The following is a 14,749-nucleotide window of genomic DNA, read 5'->3' as shown; positions in this document are numbered from 1 at the left end:
TGCGGCCCCAGTGCCTTCCGATGGGGCTTGCTCCCTTGTTTATTTTTGTTTTGTTCCTGTTGTTTTTGTTTTGCAGCCCCAGTGCGTTCCTATGGGGCTTGCAGCGTTTTATTTTTATTTTATTTTGGGGGGGTATTTTTTCTTCTTCTAGAACAGATTAATTGCGTTCCAATGCATTTCAATGGGAAATGGTGCTTCGACTTATGACCATTTTGAGTTCCGTCCATCTTCTGGAATGGATTATGTTCGTAACTCAAGGCACCACTGTATGGAGCATGCATTCAAGGTCCGATGTTGGAAATGGAAAGAAAGAGGGAAGGACCAGAGGTTGGTTGAGATGAAATTCTGATACTTTAGGTAGAAAGGAGACATCTGGATATAGAGTAATTTTGTCAGGGTGGAACCGAAGATATGGTGGATCTGTTCTAAGGGCTGCTAGTTCGCTGGCTGATGTTATGGCCATGAGGAATTAAGTTTTTAAAGAAAGAAGTTTGAAATTGGTGGTGGCTAATGGATCAAAGGGAGGCTGAGTGAGGACGTTGAGTACTGTTTGTAAAGACCACTGTGGAAGTGGCAAATGCTGCAGAGGACAGATGTTCTGGAGGCCTTTTTACTCTGTTTTTTGGGTTGTAAACTGTCATTCAATGATTTATGTAATTTTGTGTTATTTTATTGCTCGCCTATGTTATATTGGAAGCCGCCTAGAGTGGTTGTATAGACCAGATGGGTGGGATATAAATCAATCAATCAAACAAATAAATAAAATATGGTTGTTGAGTAGAATAGGATCTGGCTGTCTTTCTGATTTTGTCTAAATTATCCATTACCTTTCTTTTTCATTAAATAGACCTGCACCATCAAAGGGAAGATTTTCTACACGTGACTTAGTGTCGTTTGAAATGCCCACTGAAGCCAGGCATAGCATCTGAGTGCAACTGAGGTAGCCATTGTGGCATTGGCTGTGTGTCGAGAAGCAATTCACCGCTGCTTCACCAGTGTGGAAGCTTCAAGGTGGACATTGAGAGCCACAGTTTTGGAGTCTTCAGGAGCTGACTGTAGAATTGGGAGAACTATATTCCCAAGTTGTCTGTGATAGACTCCCATGGCAGCCTGGTAGTTGGCCACTCTCATAATGAAGGATGTCAGAGAGTATTGGCGCCTGGTCGGGATGTCTAATTTTCTGCCTTCTCTATTTGTTGGAGATGATTTATTTTGGGCTCGAGATTGGTTTGATTCCACAATGATGGAACTGGGAATCAGGTGTTTTGCCAGGAAAAATGTATCCATGCCATGGGTTTTATAATGGTTTCCCACTTATCTGGAGATTTGGAGAGAGAACGGTGGTTTGTCCCAGGACTCTTTCACTAGATCCTGCATAGCTGGTATAAAGGCCAGACTGAGTGGCAGAGTCTTGTCCTGACTGACGTCGTCAAACACTAAATCTTTCTTTGGAGGTGGAGGCTGTTCAACCTCAAGGGATTTAGCCATTCTGAGAATGAGTTGAGAATAGGAGTCTTCAGAAGGAGAAGGAAGGTGATTATCCACTATGTCTGAATCAGGAATAGGTAGGTTGGAGGGTGATTCTTGCGAGACTTCAGAAGAGGGAGTCCAAAGATGGTGATTGATGTTGAGATTTAGATGTCAAAGTCTTTGATTCAGGAGATGGTAAGGCTGTCAAACCTCTATTGGTGTCAGAGAGTGGAGGGGTGGGCCTTTGTAAGTCTTGGTAATGTGAACTGATGAGGTTTGCGAAAGAGGATGAGATGAGAAAATGGGGATCGAAGAAACATGAGAGCGTTTAGATCAGGGGTCTCAAACTCAATTTACCTGGGGGGCCGCTGGAGACAGAGTCTGGGTGAGGAAGGGCCGCATCAGATTGTCCACAAAAAAGGTTTTGTTTAAAAAATCCCAATCTTCTCAAATCTCTTTATTTTTTAAGATAAAATAAGATGAAAAAATAAACAAATTAAGAACTAAGAACTAAGAACTATTATTATTATTATTATTATTATTATTATTATTATAATAATAATAATAATAATAATAATAATAATAATAATAAGAAGAAGAAGAAGAAGAAGAAGAAGAAGAAGAAGAAGAAGAAGAAGAAGAAGAAGAAGAAGAAGAAGAAGAAGAAGAAGAAGAAGAAGAAGAAGAAGAAGAAGAAGAAGAAGAAGAAGGAGCGGGAGCAGCAGTGGTGGCAACTACTTGGCGAGCGCAGGGGGTAGGGGAGCATGAACAAGAAGGATGTTTGCTCAGCAGCACCCCCTCCCGCAGCACGTCTGAGCAGGGAGCAGAGGAGCGCCAGGCAGGGGAAAGGAGAAGCGCAGAGGACGAGGCGACAGCAGCAGCAGCCTTGCCAGGTGATCCGCGAAGAGCGGGGGGGGAGAGAGAGATCTAAGAGCAGAAGCCCTGGTGGCGCCAAACCCCTGAGGGAAAAGACTGCCGGTCAGGGAGAGGGCTCCCCTTCTGGTCGTGTGGGCACTTCGGGGAGCAGGCGGGACCCAGCCCCTACAAGGTGGGGAAGAGGCGGGGGCCACAAACTATCATCCCACAGGCTGCAATTGGCCCCCGGGCCGTATGTTTGAGACCCCTGGTTTAGATGGAGGTTGGTCTGTTGCATGCAAAGTTCGCTTGAGAGATGATTTGGAGAGCAGAAGACCCTGGACAAAAGCTGAAGTCTTGGACGTATAAGCCTAATGTTAGTGTCAGGGTGGAGAAGGTGATAAAGAGGAAGAAGTTTGGGGTGGATAGGCAAAGGCATATCTTTGGTTCCTCATAATACAGTGGAACCTCTACTTACGAACATCCCTACCTACAAACATTTCAACTTACGAATAGCTCCATCCACAAAATTTGGCTTCAACCTGTGAACGGAGCTTCCACTTACGAACAGAAAAAGGCAGGGAAAAAAGGCAGGCATTTCAAATTTCTAATTGTAGGTGGCACGGAATGGATTAATCTGTTTTCAATGCATTCCTATGGGAACTGGTGCTTCTACTTATGAACATTTCAACTTACGAACATCTTCTGGGACGGATTAAGTTCGTAAGTAGAGGTTCCACTGTACAGTGGTTCAGCATGATCTCTATGATGATGGTACGGGTCATACTCTACATAATAAGGGTTGCAGTAATCGGCCAGAGAATGATATCAAGAAGGCTCTTGGAGTTAGAATTCCTGATGCGGAGGATCATGCATAACAGGAGAAAGATTTGAAAATGTGCACAAGCACATTTTCAAAGTGGAGAGGGGACATGTGTCGAGATGTTCTCGTGTTTGAAAATTGTACTAGATATACCCGCCCTGAAGATGCAGGGCTAGAATGGGCTGAGGCCGGGCTGGAGGGTACATCAGCCACCGAAAGGCCAATACTAGGCGAAAGGCTCAATGCCGAAGCAGATTAGTAATTTTAGTTTTGTTATTACTGTTGCTATCTAATATTAATATAATTAGTATAGTTATTACTAAAAACTAAAAAAGAGAAAGAAATCGATATAAATGAATGAAGGAAAGAGGGAAGAAAAGTCAAAGAAAAAAATTAAAAGACTTGGAAGGCGTGGGGAGACATTAGTTGGTACATCTTCTAGCCCTTCAGGAATCTGGTCCTTTCTGCTTCAACCTTCTGGTTTTTTGCTTGAAATCAGGATTAACTCCTGACCTCCCTCTTCCTCCTGCTAGAGTTTCCACGCCTTCAACAGGTCTTTGCCTTCTTCACATCAGTGGATTTTAAACAGAACCTGGTCTTTCCAAATTTTCAAAAAAACAAGATGACCCCATTGGTATTTAAGATTATTTTTGATCAGTATTGCTGTAACAGGCTTCATAGATTTTCTCCAGTTCAAAGAATTACTGTTTAAATCTTGGAAAATCCACAGATTAGTGCCCATATAGATCAGCTAGTCTTGTTTTTGTTTAATTTCTCTCATAAATTGTTCTTTCTTTATATAATTAAAAAAACTTCTCCACCACTGATCTTATTCTTGGGCTTTTAGGATTACCAACAAAATGAGCTCTTTCTATGTCCTGTTCATCCAAGTGTTGTGTACCCATTATGGAGTTAACCCAAGTTATAATCTCTTTTTTGAGAGATTTGTCCATTTTGCAATTGAAAATTCATTATTTTAATGTTGGACCGCCTGGAATTGTCTTCCAGATAAATCAGATTTTTGGTTTTTTGTGTTTCTCTCATCCAAGCTGCTTATCTTGATTTTATTTGATTCTGCCCTGTTTCACAGTTCTTTAACTTTCTGTTTGACAATTTTCAACTCCTGTGTCATTTCTGCAACTTGATCTTGAAGTTTTTAATGCTCGTTTCAATAGACTTGGCTCATGTCACTGCTTGCTCAAACTCCTGACTCATTTTACAGGACATGTCCTTCACAATCTGTGTCAGTTCGTTCATTGCTTCCTGGTTATCTACAGCTTGAGCTGGTGGGACTACCACCTCCTCCCTCCTTAAGTGCTCCAGGCTGTGATGTGACGGTTTGTCAGAAGTTTTATCTAAAGCTTTATCTCTTGCCCAAGCAGGAATTTTAACAGCCTTATCCTTCTTCTTTGGCATTAGATAGTCAGAGTGAAAACTAGTGGAAGAAAGATCAACAATCTCCCTGTTGCTGCTTAACATCTATATGAGACTGCTGCGGGAGGTCATCAGGAGATTCGAATTTTTGTGTCATCATGTAGATGACATGCAACTCTATCTCTCTTTCCACTCATCAGCAGTGGGTGCTGCCCCGTCCCTTGAGCACTGCCTGGCTGCTGTGCTGGAGTAGATGAAGGACAACAGACAGAGGCTGAACCTGGGCAAGAGAGAGGTACTCTGGGTGGGTGCCCCTAGTGTTTGTGGTTTGGTGGGGTGACTTTCTCTGCTGAGGATGAGGTGTGCAGTCTGGGCATTCTTCTGGGCCCAGTGTTGTCAATGGACAATCAAACAGCATCTGGGTCCAATCCGCCTACTTTCATCTTTGACAGATCGTGCAGCTGCGTCCAGACTGGACACCCAGTCACTCACCACATTGGCCCATGCACTGGTAGTCTCAAGAATAGACTACTGTAATGCCCTCTATGTGGAGCTTCCCTTGAGGCTGATATGGAAACTTCAGCAGGTCCAGAATATGGCAGCCAAGCCAATGGGTGGAGTTAGTAAATACCAACATATTTCCTTAACCCTGGCCACCTTATACTGGTTGCCTGTCCACTTCAGGGTCAGCTTCAAGCTGATGGTTCTAACATATAAAGCTCTAAATGGTTCAGGACTTGGGAACCTGGCAGAACATCTTCTCCCAGCAACAACTACCCACCCTACTCATTTGTCCCAGGCTGGGTATCTGAGAGTGCTGACCCTGAGAGAAGCCTGGAAGGAGAAGACAAGGAACTTGGCTTTCTTAGCGGTTGTACCCTGACTCTGGAACCAAACTACCCTTGGACATCCCCTTGCTGGTAACCTTTAGAAAGCTGCTTTAAAAACTAGCTGTTCAGACAGGCATTTCCATCCATGGAATCCCAATGAAGCTATCAGCCACCAATACTCTTGCATTGCCACTTTAAATATTTAATGTGTAATTGTTTAACAGTAGTTATATTTCAGTATGTTTTATATGTTGAATTTATTTTTATACTGTATTTATTTATTTATTTATTTATTTATTTATTTATTTATTTATTTTTTGATTATGCTGTAAACCACCCAGAGTGGCCTTTGACTAGATGGGCGGTATATAAATTAAACAAACAAACAAACAAACAATATTGTTACAGGGAGCTTTCTTTAGAAGCAGGCCTCTAAAAAACTCTTAACAGCTTATCAGACTCAAAAACGAAAGCAGTATTCCAGTCTAAATCAACACAGTCTTTAAAGAGTCTAACTAGCTGTACACATTCCTTATCTTTTCCTCTGAAGGTTTATGCAGAAAAAAAGCAGTCTTCAGAAGGAAGAAATGCATTTTAAAAGTTGTTTACCATTTTGCCGACAAGGTTTAGTTCTTAGCTGCTCATCCCTCCCAAGTGGAAGTGACGTCCCGGAGACGGAGTTTTAAAGCAGGTTTAATGAGCTTCTTGCACTCCGGGCAGGACTCGCTCTGATGTTGTTCCCCAAGGCAAAACAGACAGCAGTCATGGCCATCTGAAAGCGGGATTTTGTTTGTGCACAGCATGCACTGCTTAAATGGGCCCGGGGGGAGGCATAAAAAGAGTGGGAAGATAGGAAAAGGGAAAATGGGGGGTGGGAAAACGAAAGTAAAGGGAAAGGTGGAGGAAAAAACCACAGGGAGAAGGTAAACTGGATAACACTTGTGGGGAAATGTCAAAAAATAAGAATAAGAAGCCTGTAAAGGCACAGACAAAGAAATATATCGATCACGATCAAAAGATGTTGCTCTAGTTGTCAAGATAGGTATGACCTAAGCGGCGGCTAAAAGGAACTGAGGGGACGTTAGGTGGGCGGAGCATTGCTCCATGGGGGAACGTCCCACTAATCACATGTCTTTAAGCTCTAGAAACCTCCGAGAGGTCCTGCGCAGCTGCAGAATAACCCAGTTGTGTGCATTCACAGAGACCACGAAGAAGCATTGCCATTTTGGCAGTGCATCCCCATCTCTAATTCTGAAATAAGTGAAAAGAAAATTTCAACCTTAGTAATGAGGAAGGACGTGCCACATTCCAAGCTCCAGCAGAAGCCTACCTCCCTCAGCTTCTATTATATTGCACACAAAAAACAAGACTCCTGTTCAGTAAGAATGCATTAAAAATAGCTGTCTAGGATTGATGCATGAAATCAATATGCCTCTCAGAAGTCCTTTCCTTTTAAAGTCAAGGGATTAGTTCTCTTTAGGACCGCACAGTTCATATTCTTCAGCATAACAACTTTGTTTTTTGACATCTTAGTAGAAATTATCCATTTAGGTCTGTTCTAGCTTTAGTCTAAGAGATCAGCTGAGCACTTCTTTGTGATACCTTCCTTTGCAAAAGAAAAGCAAGTCTGTTTATCATTTTTTAAGGTTTTTTTGGAGAAGACAGCTACTTTCACTCAGTAGCTTGGAAATGAATCAGCTGCACATTTATTACAAGGCATGAAATAGGCTTCAAACTTGCACCTTTAAGGTGGAAATGACTCAGGCTGGCTGACTACGTTCCAAAATCTATTTTTGTCCATGCATATTTATGAACAATTCCCGTAGAACATTGCTTTTTATGGCCCACATATACTTCTGATATGTTCTGGAGGCAAAAATGATGTACAGGGAGGCAAGATATTTCACAATCTTCCAGGTTGGAAGGGTGAAAATTGTGCAAAGGAGTGCAGATTTTAACTTACCAGTGACTTGGTCAACCAGAATACGAGATGTAATGATACGGCCATACTGGGAAAACAGCTGCTCCAGTTCTTTCTGGGTCATAGTTTTTGGGAGACCACTGACATACAGATTTGCATCTCTAATGGAAGCTGAACTTGGTCGTGCATAGGAAACCTATGGAATAAGAGGATGAAATGTTTTCAACTTGCCATATAAGGAAAATAGGGAACTTAACATACGAGGCCTTCCTTCAAAAGCATGTTCATGGGCAAACTGAACTAAGATTTCTCTTTACGGTTAGCAGACTAAGACTATTCCCCCCCTCCTACATCTGCCATCACACATAGAAGTGCACAGCCAGCTGCTCACTGCAGTAGAATTTTATTTACTACCTAACACATAAATGGCTGAGTGCAGCAAATTTTCAAGTTGTTCAATGCTTTAGAACAGGAGTGTCCAACCTTTCACCTTCCCTGGGCCACATTAGAAGATGAAAATTTGGTTTGGGCCGCACATAAATTTGGTTTGGGCCACATGGGGGGGCAGCCCTAGTCGTTCTCCGCAGTGCCGGCAGTGTAACTTGAAACTTTGGAATTTCTTTTAAAATAAAAAACTGCACTGGGCCACATTACGAGCTGACCTGGGCCGCATGCGGCCCGCGGGTTGGGCAAGCCTGCTTTAGAACCTCATGGCGCAGTGCTTAAACTGGTGTACTGCAACCAAACTGTGCTCACGTCCCAGGGTTCAATCCCAGGTAGCGGCTCAAGGTTGACTCAGCCTTCTATCCTTCCGAAGTCGGTAAAATGAATACCCAGCTCGCTAGGGGGAGGGGAATGTGTAGCCTGCATAATTAACTTGCAAACCACCCAGAGTGTGCTTTAAGTGCTATGGGGTGGTATATAATTAGCACACTTTGCTTTTTTAAAAAGAGCAGTGGTTACTCAGGCATTCTTGGACTGCATCTCCCAGAAAACCCAGCACAGCTGGTGGTGAAAGTTTCTGGGAATTGCAGTCCAAGAACTAAGAGTGTATTCAAGAGTGTTAAGAGGACCATCTGTTTCTTTGTATAAATCAGTTTAACATTAACAGGTAAGAACTGCTTCTTGAAATAAGATGTCTTTGATTTTTCACTTCCTAAATTAGCCAGCATTGGATCAAGTTCCTTTTAAACCATTTTAAGCAAAGTCAGGTAAACCCTTTCTTTTACTGTTTAATGTATCTCCACTGAAATGTGCAAGATTAATACAGGACGAATGTCTGAAATGGCTGGGGTTCGTCTGACAGGAGTTTTTACCTCATCAAAATTTCACTTACACTGTTATGCAACACACTTATACAATACACCAAGGACATTTTCACTTAAGAACACAACTTTGCCTCTGCAACAAGGATCTCTTTTTAAAAGACATCTAACACTTCAATCATATCAAATCACAGGCTTTTGTAAACTGGACATTTGTGCAGCAAGGGACGGTATTTCCCATCTGCCCTTTGAAACGCTGCTATACAGGGGCCCTTCTGAAGCCTTTTCAATGGTCAAAACTGCATGGCAGTCGAACACATGGATCTTGGGATGTACGCAAGGTATCCCACACTGGAAAATTTAACTGAGAAGGTAAACGGGTGACAGGAAAAAGGAGAAGGCAACTATCATTCTTTGCGCCTGATACACAAACAAGTAACCCAATATTTAATAAGTCCAATCCACTGTAACACATGCTCATTTCTCCCAACATTCACTCTAATTTTCAGCCCAGGCATTTTTGCCCCTCATGCACAACTCTACCCTCTTCAGGGTTCCATCACAACCAGAACCAAAGGGGCTGAACATGATCGCTATGGTTGCATGGAGGACAAGCCCCACATAAAGGGTTTGGAGGTGCAGGTTACAGGAAACCTTGATTGCTCCTACTAAACAAAAGACTAGCAGCATAACCATACACAGTTAAACAACCACTTGAACATCCCATACACATAACTCAAGATTTGGATTTCAACAGCGTGGAATTTACAGTGGGATTGAAGAGCTCTATGCTACTGGGAATCTTCTAACTGGCTCAGCACTAAGTGAATACAGTAAAACCATGGTACGTGCAAGGGACAGGTTCCAAGCCCCTTCCTGCAGCTGCTGGAAATAAAGAATAAACCAAGCACTTACTTCTAGTTTCTCTCATGTCCATGCATGGTTGAGAAAGGGAGTCCTGGCCCAGTCTTGCCAAAGGACAGGGTTTCCTACCATCATATTAGCAAGGCAGGCTTTCCTAAAACCAGGAACTGCCACCTCCCCCCCCCCCGAAATAAATGAACCTTCTCCATATCACTGGAAGCTGCTTTTCTCACAGACCTCAAGCCACAAATGTACAGTGGTGCCTCACAAGATGAAATTTTCTTCTTGCAAAAAGCGGTTTCCCATAGAAATGCATTGCAATGTGCTCCTATGGGAACCTCACAAGACGAATGAATTATTTTCATCTTGCGAGGACATCGGTCTTGCGGGGAAAAAAACATCTTGCGAGGCACGGCCATAGAAGAAGCCATCTTGCAAGGCACCACAGTGATTGCAAAAACCACTCATCTTGCGGGTTTTTCGTCCCACGAGGCGTTCGTCTTGCGAGGCACCACTGTATTTCCATTAAGCCACCTGTATATAGCATAGTTTCCAGTTCAATCTTGTGGCCAGTTCTGGTAACACACATTGGGAATGTGTATTTCTGGGTTATATATATTTTTTTCCAGGCAGTGGATAAGTGAAACCATGGTTACTAATCCCACGGATATGGCAGTCCTATTGTATTCTGGAACCATGAGCTGGCAAAAGTGATTAACTGCTTGATTAAGACTGTGGTGACTTCAGCCTTAGAACTCTCATTTAGTAAAGCTTACTTGTGACCTTGGTAAAGTCATGACTCCTCAGTTTAACCTATACCACTAGGTAGTTGTAAAGATGAAATATGAAGCTCCAACAGGGAAAATTACAATCCTCATTCTTTGCAAGCCCACAGTAAAACTCAGTTTAGCGCAGTGGTCAGAATTTTGGATTAAGATATGAAAGCCTTGGGTTCAAGTCTATATTCCTCCTGGAATACACCAGATAACTTTGGGCCAGTCACTGTCTTTCAGCCTGGGATGTTTTGAGGAACAAGTGGGGAGGGGTAGGAGACCCACATTTGTGGTTTTGAATTAAGTGGAGGAAATATAAAATATAAAAGTGGACTATAATTGTAGTGAATGAATTACTGGATGGATGGATGGATGGATGGATGGATGGATGGATGGATGGATGGATGGATGGATGGATGGATGGATGGATGGATGGATGGATGGATGGATGGATGGATGGATGATGTTGCTGAGATGGGGAGAGGAGAAACACCTTGAAATCTCCCCATTCTAAGATTCATCTTTATTTCTTTATTTGTATCAGAGCATTGCCAAGTTAAAAGCATAGACACTACAATGTGAACTATGTATAGGTAAAATTAAAACAAATTAAAACATTATTAAAATTGGACTGTTTTTGGCCAGATGCAGGCTACTTCAATAGCTTTATCTCAGCTATTTGTTAGATCTCCTTTGGTACATGTGGTGGGACATAAATTGCATGCACATAAATGATGCATTAATTGAACTGAAACAATAAATAAAATATAGATGATTTTTTTAAAAAAAAATCCACTCTGCCTCTTTTTTATTCTCTTTTTCCCAACCATTCAATTCCATTGCCTTTTCCATCTGCATTTCAGACTTTTCTTCACCTCAGGTAGGAACAGAGGAAGCTGCCTTACACTGGGTCAAACTACTAGTTCATTTAGCCCAGTGCTGTCATGTCTTACTGGGAACAATCTCTCTAGGGTTTCAGGCAGGATTCTGTTATAGCTTCACCCATCGATCCTTGTTATTTCCTTGAGGTCTCCCATCCAAGCAGCAACCAACGTGAACTCTGCTTAACTTCCAAAGTCAGACATGACTGAGTATGTTTATGATGGTATGATAGTTAAGCACTTAGGAAAAAAATTGTGTGTGCTTGGCATATTCAGTCCCTACTATGGTGGGGTTTCCTGAGTATACAAAGGATGGCCTGGAAAACAACTCACATGCATCTTATGTGTTCATGCAAGTGAACAGGATCATGGCCAATGAGAATTCTTTTCCTCAAATACAAATCAATCAGACTGGACTAGTAGATATTTAGCAACTATGGTCAGAACTGTGCTGCAAATCTTTGGTAGATGTCAACACTATCAAAGTCTGTACAGTGGTGCCTCGCACAACGAGTGCCTCACACAACGATGAATTCACACAACGATGCCTTTTTCTGTTAAATTTGCTGCCTCACACAGCGATGTTTCCTATGGGGGATTTTCACACAACGATCTCCCTTTTCGCTCCTGTAAAAGTGTCTTACAATGTTTGGACGCTGTTTTAAATGATTGCAATGGTTAGTCCACCTCCTGAAACCTATGCAAACTGATTTTGGTGTTGTTCTGACACTTCGTTAATTTATGATGATTTTTTGTTTTTTCCATTGGAAACCATTAGACAGACCATCCAATGGTTTCCAATGGAGAAAATTCAAAAAATCATCATAAATTAACGAAGTGTCAGAACAACACCAAAATCAGTTTGCATAGGTTTCAGGAGGTGGACTAACCATTGCAATCATTTAAAACAGCGTCCAAACATTGTAAGACACTTTTACAGGAGCGAAAAAGGACTTCGCAAAGGCATTGAAATGTATTGAGTCAGCTTCAATACATTCCAATATAGGAAACATTGTTTCACTCAACGATGTTTCCTATGGGGATTTTCACTGAACGATGGCAATCCGTTCCAATTGGAACGGATTAACCGGTTTTCAATGCATTCCTATGAGAAATGGTGTTTCACAGAACGATGTTTCACACAACGTTGATTTTTTTGGAACCAATTAACATCGTTGTGTGAGGCACCACTGTATCTTATTTCAGTCTTCCACACTACTACTGATATAGGGAGTGAAGTGGCTAGTTGGATTATGCCACAAAGTAAACTTATTTAGAGTTCAAGGTAGAAAAAAAGTTCATTGGTATGCATGTTCCATGTCAGAGATTGATTTATGGATTCAATTTCTTTGCTTTCTTGGGGTACAGCTTCAACTGTTCCTTTTTGCTTTTAAGTGAAAATTTGTTTCTTTGCAAATCTAAGATTTTGCAAAAGCTAATACCTCCTCCACTTATGCGTGGCTCTGGCAGTTCTGGATACAGAAGGAATCACTCTTGAAGTAATACCATATTTTTCTGTGTATAAGACGATACTTTTGTCTAAAATATTTAGATTAAAAATTGGTGGTCATCTTATACATGGAGGAAAGTGCAAGAAAGTGGAGGTAATAGAAAGTGGAGGGGAAAAGCAGGAATCATCAAAGCGCTTTGATGATTCCTTCTTCCCCCCTCCACTTTCTTGCAAGGAAAGTGCTTTCCCCCTCCACTTTCTTTGCAAAAAGTGGAGGGGGAAAGCAGGAATCAAAGTGCTTTGATTATTCCTGCTTCCCCCCTCCACTTTCTTGAGAGTAAAGTGCTTCCCCCTTCCACTTTCTTTGGCAAGAAGAAAATACTTTGGCAAGGGGGAAAACACTTACCTCACAAAAAAGTGCAAGAAAGTGGAGGGGGAAAGAAAGTGGAGGGGAAAAGCAGGAATCCAAAACACCTTCCCCCACCACTTTCTTGCAAGGAAAGAAATTTTGGGTTAGAAAAGTGGAGGGGGGGATCTTATACATGAGGGCGTCTTATACGCGGAAAAATGGTAAATTATACTCTAAATACACGGGAAAATACAATAAATTATACTCTAAATATAGAGTAAATGTGTCATTTTATCATTTAAGAAATGCCAGTTCTTTTTGCTTCCATGCTTTATTATTACAGGTACTTTATATCTTGTTTTAAAGCAATTATATAGAGATCCTAGGATTATCTCCTATTCAGATACTGCCCTTAAAATTACGATATAAAATAGGCTTGGAATGTACCCAGGGTTCTAAAAGCTTGAATTGTGAAGCCTTAGATTATGGGGGGGGGGGAGCATTTTGATAGAGGAAAACAACAGTTCTGCAAACATTTGTTCAAGACCCCATATCCTCTAGTTGAAAAAGAAATATCTCCCCCCCTCCAAAAAAAAAAGTGTTATTAGTTGTTTCCCGTTTCCTGGAACTTGACGGGCTTCACTACATGTAGTGCTTCAGTCACAATACACCAAAATCAAGAAAACAGAAAACAAGTGTACATGATCCAAATGTTTATATTTTGCCTCCCAACCATTATTTTTCCTATTTAGAGATGGGCACGAGCTGCACTTCAGCAGTTCAACACAATTTAGCATGGTGTTCCATGGGCAGTGTGCACTTCTCCCCCCTGCTTCCTTTGTGGGTTTCTCCACGCACGGGCAGCAGCACACTTCCGTCCTTTGCCTCCCCCAGTGGCAAGCCACTCACTGGCAGCAGCATGCACTTCTATCCTCTGCCTCCTCCAGTGTCTGCCCACTCAGAGGCAGAGCCACAGGATTCCCTGTCCCATCTTCTCATCTGAGTGGGCAGCCACAGGAGGAGGCAGAGGATGGAAGCACATGCTGCTGCCAGTGAGTGACCGGCCAACAGGGGATGTGGGAGAAGGAAGCGTGTGGCATCTGCAGAACAATTGTGTGGGCACCACACTGAACAGGGACAAACCGTGTTCCTTCTTAGGCAGGCCAAAACCAGTTTTGCACAGAAACCTGCCAGACTCATATGACAAATTCGCACTTCTGAAAGGCTCAAGAAAAAAGAGGCTACCACCACAATCCTTAAGTACTGTAACTTCAAGTGTACAATTCCCCAAAATTGCAAGACCATGATCTACAATACTTAAAATCACCACATGATTGTCATTGTTTTAAAACAAGGTGGAGAAAGGGACAAACATAACACACTGCAGCTTTAAAAATAATTTAAATGTATTAGTTCTAAGTTGTAAAGGTTGCTACAGTATTTTTCTATTAATGGAAAAATTGGATTTACATAAAAGTTGGAAGGTTAACTGAAAATCCCTTTGTATCCTCTAGTGCAGTGGTGTCGAACTGTGGCCCTCCAGATGTTCTTGGACTTCAACTCCCAGAAGCCTTCACCACCACCTCTGCTGGCCAGGATTTCTGGGAGTTGAAGGCCAAGAACATCTGGAGGGCCACAGTTCGACACCACTGCTCTAGTGGCAAAAGAATTTTTGATTTAAAAATGTTTTGTGAGGTATGTGGGCCCAAGGGCTGCATCTTGTCCTTCAAAATACAGAACATTGTCCCCCTATGCTCCCTAAACCACATATTGAGACTTTCTGAGCACGTTCCACCCACTATTTTTCTAATTTGGGGGTTCATAAAGGGGGGCTGGGTGCAAATTAAAAATAACTGAAAGACAGAATGCTACACAGAACCAGAATGTACATGTT

General features: G+C 42.0%; 1 protein-coding gene across 31 annotated transcripts in view; it reads right to left on the bottom strand.

Annotated features, from left to right (window-relative positions):
* The window catches only part of ELAVL2 (ELAV like RNA binding protein 2), a 258,364-nt gene that overhangs the window by 20,900 nt on the left and 222,715 nt on the right, over window positions 1–14,749 (bottom strand). For all 31 annotated transcript variants that reach the window (XM_078384900.1, XM_078384899.1, XM_078384907.1 and 28 more), the window contains one exon: window positions 7,316–7,469. In XM_078384900.1, coding sequence (XP_078241026.1) covers window positions 7,316–7,469 — 154 coding nt within the window. The remainder of the gene's footprint in view (window positions 1–7,315; window positions 7,470–14,749) is intronic.

The sequence above is a fragment of the Pogona vitticeps genome, chromosome 2 (genome assembly GCF_051106095.1).
Source record: "Pogona vitticeps strain Pit_001003342236 chromosome 2, PviZW2.1, whole genome shotgun sequence".
NCBI lineage: Eukaryota > Metazoa > Chordata > Lepidosauria > Squamata > Agamidae > Pogona > Pogona vitticeps.
Note: the sequence above shows the minus strand (reverse complement) of the source record. Positions and strands in the feature narration are given on the sequence as shown.